The following is a 6,256-nucleotide window of genomic DNA, read 5'->3' as shown; positions in this document are numbered from 1 at the left end:
GTTCACCCGTCCGCCCGGTGCAATGATTTTTTCTTAACGGCTCCTTGGCTGCTTTGTGTTTGTGCGGGTTTTTTTTTGCTCTGCCCAAGGAGCATCTAAGGTCCTGCCAAAAAGGTGTTGGAAATCTTGTTAATAGGGGAGTTTCATCGGCCTGACCTAGCCTTCCTTGGTGGGCGTCTGGCAGAGGAGATAAGATGTCCCATATATTTGGGGATTAAAGTGATATAAAAAACCATTGGTTGAATGAGGTATTTCTTAGTCTTAGTTAGTTACATGTAATAAACTTAATCGAAATAATAACCAATTTATTTACTGGGATATGTTTTATTATTATTATATATATGTCTAAGTTAGTATAATTCTGTTAAGCACAAAATGGTGACTCTCCTATTCGGAAGCGTTCCCAAGCGGAAATCACTATCATCAGTGAATAATCACATTCAACCCCTGCAGTCAATTTCTCCAGACAAAAAACTCTCCCTTTTTTTATGTAGTTCGTAATCAGCGCAACAGAGTTAAATAATATTTACACACTTCATTTAGGAGACACGTGTAATAGGCTAAACAGAGTGTTTAGTGTGGCCAACAAGCAGGACACACGCGATGTCCCCTAATCAGCTTAGTCGCCGTGTCATAATGGAACGTTGGGGGCAGCGATGACGACAGGACACTGACAACAGGATCCGTAATGCCGGCACTGAATTGACAGGATAACGAACCGTGAATAGGCGCGAAACCTGCGTCGGGCATCAAAGAAGAAGGGTAGGCAAGGGGGAATCGAACTGGAAGTCAAGGCAGCTGCCACAAGTGCAGGACTTGCGACAATAGAGCTTGCTGCTGGGATGGTTTTTGGGGTCCGTCTAGATTTTCAGACCCGCCAGGGTCGGGGTCGGGGGTCATTCACTATTTGCAGCGAACAATGGGCCACAGGTAGCGATGGAACCCGCACCCGCACATAAACGCCGACAGATACGGCCAGGTGATCCAACTTTTTGATTTCTTCTGGCTAAAGGACATTGATACGCCGGCCCCGCCGAAGGATTCCGAGAAGCAATTCCTTTCGCTGGCTTTTCAAAACATTTACTCCACTGTATTCGGCCATTGTGCCGCGAACCTATTGATTGTGCAATGCACCCGGTCCACATCCACACACACACAGCCCGTGGCAGTGATTTTCCCTGCTTCTCCGATCTTCGATTTATGGATCGCAGCTCCTTTGTTCCGTGCCAAAAAAAAGGAGAGCCTGACCTGGGGGTAGTATAGTAATCAACAATTCATTGTCAACGACATCACACATCGTATATCTTGGGCCATAGTTTGTTTTCCTTGGTGGTATCCCTAATGTTCGTTCCTTTCTTTTTCTCTCTCCTCTTCATATCTTCGTTTTTGCAAAAGGTTCACTGGGCCAGGTGACCTGGATATACTGTTAGGCAGTGATGGCCTATGAAGGAGTGGGGGTTTCAGTTAGAAAAACGCATTCTAGAAAGCTGAAAAAACAGTTACAGGATCCTTGGGCGAAAATGCGATAAGGTTTTTCTGAGTGTTTTATGCGAATATATTTTACAAACTCCGTAATATTAATTATGAATAAAATTACAATTATCAACATTTTGTTCTTCAAATACATTTCCATCATTACCCATAATGTCTCCTTTTTGCACTGGTTGTCGACCCAGTTCTGTTTTGTGACTCGATCTACGATTTCGCATGGCTCCTCTTCGAACAATGTCAGTCGAGCTCTGCAGATCCCTGTGTTCCCTCTTCATTGTCAACTTGAACAAATGAGCCAGGACAAGGTGCAAAAATGGGACGGGCCCATTGTCAGCGAAAATTGACTAAAACAACAACAATGTCTACGGAAAATCGTACTGCAGGCGAGCACCTGCAGAAATCCCGAGCGAGTCGGGGAAAAAGTATTTAACCCCCGAAAGGGTTTTCCCCAAAATATTGAAGTAATGAATGAAGCGGAAAACACTGCCCGCCAATCTACCTAATGCTAATGAGCGGGCCAACCCAACCAGGAATTTTTGCAAGTCAGGTACTTCAGCGGATATGCGGTCGACAAGTGCGGATTTTCCCGCGACATGAATGAGGACTTGGCCGGGTTATCCGCGTTGCCCATCGGGCGATTCCGCGGCCGAGGACTTCATCGTAGTGATCATTAGGTAGATATGTGCATGGATGTGTCATGGCGATCATTGCGCGGAATAACACACGTAATAACCGAGATATCCGGGATGACCCACCAGGTAGGCTGTGAGGACATATAGAAAACCCCCAGCCAGTTTTTCCACTCGTCGTGGCTTGTTTTGCTTGAGTTTCGCTGACTGCGTAATTGGATAAGATGGGAAATTACTTTAAATCCTTCGCTGATCCACATCCGGACATTCGCCGAAGGAAAATCCATTGCAGGGAAATACGAAATGGAAATGCGGCTGGGTTATTGGCTCGACATTTCCCATCTTCCCTCACGCCATTGGTTGCAGGATCGCGGGGAATTGGAATTCCGCGCTGGAATTTTTTGTCACCTCTTGGGTTTATCAAAACTTTTGGGTTTGCTACGGATTTTTTCCAATTTTACCACCGCGGCTGGTTTTTTTTGACGACCCGGAAAATCGGACTTGGCTATGCGGGCTTGTCTGTTTTTCCGGGTACAAAGTCTGCATGTCAGCCTCCATGCGGGAGTGGGAGTTGGGAAAGTTTCCCATCGAGAGTTGGAGGGGTGGCTTGAAAGTCTGGAGGTGCTAGCTGGGAAAGTTGTGTGTGCGCGATGAGGCAAGGAGTCAAAGATCAGGGGAGGTGGAAAGCGAGAATTGTGGGAATGGTCCAGGACTCAGCTAGCTGCTAAGGCAGTATGATTTTTTACGTCATCAATCTAATTAATTTTGAGAGAGCAGAATTAGTTAAAATGTGGAACTCGTATTTGAACACTCATTCTTTCTCGGACTCATAAACAGTTTTTTAGCTAAGATACAATCATGGGAACAGGAGATCTCTACGATCCAAGGTAAGCTCACCGGAGACTTGACACTCCTCGTCAATTCCTTCTCAAGTTTTTAATGACGTCTCCTATGCCCTGAGCTCTGTTTTCCTAGCTCTCATCGATCGCTGCCAATGAGCCACTGGAGATGATCCATAAGTCAGCGCAGAGGGCACCCCACAGTTGACACTTGGTGCCTCGGAATTCGGCTCATTATCAGTGCTATATTTGGAACACCTCTCTGCGAAGGTGTCATTTTTGTCAGTGCGTGTCGCTCAGGTTCAACTCCCCACCTAGAAACCGAATTTAGAGCCTCGGCAGATGTACTTGAAGCACTCAATCTAAGTGCAGAAACCACCCCATAAACGAAGAGTACTAGGAGTCCTATTTGACTCGTGCTTAAAATAGAAAATTACTTAGGGTGATCCATGGGTAGGGAGGCGATAGTGTAACTTGCATTTCGGACCCGGACCTGCAGGAGTTATTACGGGTGGGTTGTGAGCGTATCGGGAAATTGGAGAGCCACCAGAGCTGTCATAACTTATACGGGGGATCCTTACTCCTGGGAGGGTGCGCCTGCGTCTGCTCTTCCGAGAGAGAGGTGGGAAACTGAGGAAGAGAGAGAGAGCAGGTAGAGGGAAGTGAGGGAAATACGCAACAAGGGTATGGGAAAAGTGCTGTTGTTGTTGCTAGGTAGCGACGCACACGTGCGAGTGTTTTTCTGTTTTGAAGAAGAACCACCACCAAATGGCGGCAGCGACGTCGGCAGAGGCGCAGAGTTCCGGGTATAAAAGAGCGTGCTCGACTGTCGACCTGTCACAGCCACCTCAGCTCTCGTTGAGAACGCAACCACCGCTCTATACTCGATCCCGAACTATATAACTCGCCTCTCGATCGCCGATCTCCCGATTTACCGATCTCGATCAGTACCGGAAACTAAAACTTAATCACACACATATCAAAAATGGCCGCCAACTACAAGAGCTGCCCGCTAAAGAAGCGCCCCATTGTCTTCGTGGAGGAGCGTCTGCCACAAACGGAGGCCTTGGCCCTGACCAAGGACTCGCAGTTTGCCCAGGATCAGCCGCAAGATCTATCCCTGAAACGGGGTCGCGACGAGGAGACCCAGGATTATCAGCAGCCGGAACCGAAACGTGACTATGTGCTGAACCTTTCAAAAACACCGGAAAGGATCTCCAGCTCAAGCTCCAACTCATGCCTGCTGTCGCCGCCAGTGGAGGCCCAGGATTACCTGCCCACCGAAATCCATATGCGTGGACTAACGGCAGGAACAACGGGATATACCACCGCCACCCCCACCACGATTAATCCCTTCCAGTCCGCCTTTGTGATGGCCGCCGGCTGCAATCCGATCTCAGCCCTGTGGAGCAGCTATCAGCCCCATCTGGCCGCCTTCCCCTCGCCAGCCAGCTCGATGGCCTCGCCCCAGTCGGTCTACAGCTACCAGCAGATGACGCCGCCCTCCAGCCCGGGATCCGATCTGGAAACCGGTTCCGAGCCAGAGGATCTGTCAGTGCGAAATGACATCCCACTGCCGGCTCTGTTCCACCTCTTCGATGAGGCCAAGTCCAGCAGCAGCGGTGCCAGTGTAAGCAGCTCATCGGGATACTCCTACACTCCGGCCATGAGTGCCTCGTCGGCGAGTGTGGCCGCCAATCATGCCAAAAACTACCGATTCAAGTGCGACGAGTGCCAGAAGATGTACTCCACCTCGATGGGCCTGTCCAAGCACCGTCAGTTCCACTGCCCGGCAGCCGAGTGTAATCAGGAGAAGAAGACCCACTCCTGCGAGGAGTGTGGAAAGCTGTACACCACCATTGGAGCCCTGAAGATGCACATCCGCACCCACACTCTGCCCTGCAAGTGCCCCATTTGCGGCAAAGCCTTCTCCCGGCCCTGGCTGCTCCAGGGACACATCCGCACCCACACTGGAGAGAAGCCTTTCCAGTGCCCCGACTGCCCACGATCCTTTGCCGACCGCTCGAACCTGCGAGCCCATCAGCAGACCCACGTGGACGTCAAGAAGTACGCCTGCCAGGTGTGCCACAAATCCTTCTCCAGGATGTCGCTCCTGAACAAGCACTCCAGCTCCAACTGCACCATCACTATTGCGTAGGATTCTCAGCATAAGAATCCCTTAGCAGGACACAATTACCTAAGCAAACTCACATTCCGCTGGCGAAGACCAAACAAGCTTGTACTAAGTCGATTCGGTTTTGGTGCTACTATTACTATATTTATTTCAGCCATAGTATTCTATGTTTAAGTTCATGTATATTGCCTCATTGTCACACGCAGCATTTTACCAAATCTATTCATTTAATTATTATATACCCTTATTTATGTATTCTCATTACTGTTAAGCCAACTGTTGTTAAGATTATTCCTAGCTTAAAGAGAAAAATGAAATATTTTTATAAAAATAAAACATACTAAAAAAGAAATTTATGTGGTCTTTAATATTTCAACGATTTTTAGAAAGATTTTTTCACAGAAGAAAATTTTATAGAAATACTAAAATTAAAGTCTATTACTTATATTTGGGCTTAAAGTACAGACAGATGTGAATAAGAAATTAATGAATTGGTAACCAAAAGTTATTGAAAACATTTTAAGATGATGTTTCATCTCCCGAAACGCATTCAAAAATGTAATCTTTCTTTCTACAGTTTCTATGTGCCTTCAAAATGTACAATAATTAACAGGAAACCATACATCCGCATTTTGGGGTCTGCCCCTGCTCATATTTTGTGACAATTTCCGCCAACCCTCTCGAAAAACAGAAATCACAACAATAGCAATATCGAATTCTCGGAGAAAACACCTTTGGCATGTGCAAACAGGGAACCGATTTGTCATACACTTTCCATTTCGGCGACTTCCTTCTAACCCGCCCCCATTAATAGTATTCCATCAGTTTCAATCCATATCGCTCGGCGTTTTGCACCTTTTGCCAATGCAAATATTTAATTAGCTGACACCGACATCGCTTCACGTTTACTTTTCTGCAATCCTTTTCCAGCATTTTGCCGAACTGATGGTGGCGCATGCGTCCTGAGTCCCTAAAGGATACCAAAGGACACCAGAGGACCAAGGAGTGCAGGTGATAAACGTAGCGACGGCTGCTTATCGTGTCCTTCCTGATTGACTGGCAGACGGTAGTTCAGGTCCTGATTGGATTGGATTACCACCGAAGCATGCTCTGAACCGAGAACCCGACGAGGTTTATCTGACTATTTGATTAGACCCGCGCGG

General features: G+C 47.4%; 1 protein-coding gene across 1 annotated transcript; it reads left to right on the top strand.

Moving 5' to 3' along the window:
* Positions 1 to 3,803: 3,803 nt before the first annotated feature.
* Positions 3,804 to 5,415, top strand: LOC117150685 (protein snail). Its single transcript, XM_033317697.1, has one exon. It carries the CDS (start codon positions 3,945 to 3,947, stop codon positions 5,115 to 5,117), a length of 1,173 nt encoding a protein of 390 aa, XP_033173588.1. The 5' UTR covers positions 3,804 to 3,944; the 3' UTR covers positions 5,118 to 5,415.
* Positions 5,416 to 6,256: the final 841 nt, after the last annotated feature.

This window comes from Drosophila mauritiana, chromosome 2L (genome assembly GCF_004382145.1).
Source record: "Drosophila mauritiana strain mau12 chromosome 2L, ASM438214v1, whole genome shotgun sequence".
Lineage (NCBI taxonomy): Eukaryota > Metazoa > Arthropoda > Insecta > Diptera > Drosophilidae > Drosophila > Drosophila mauritiana.
This window is presented reverse-complemented; position numbering and strand designations above follow the sequence as displayed.

What these genes read in the sequence shown, in the direction of transcription:
- LOC117150685 (XM_033317697.1), top strand. Translation starts at nt 3,945, where the DNA reads ATGGCCGCCAACTACAAGAGCTGCCCGCTAAAGAAGCGCCCCATTGTC.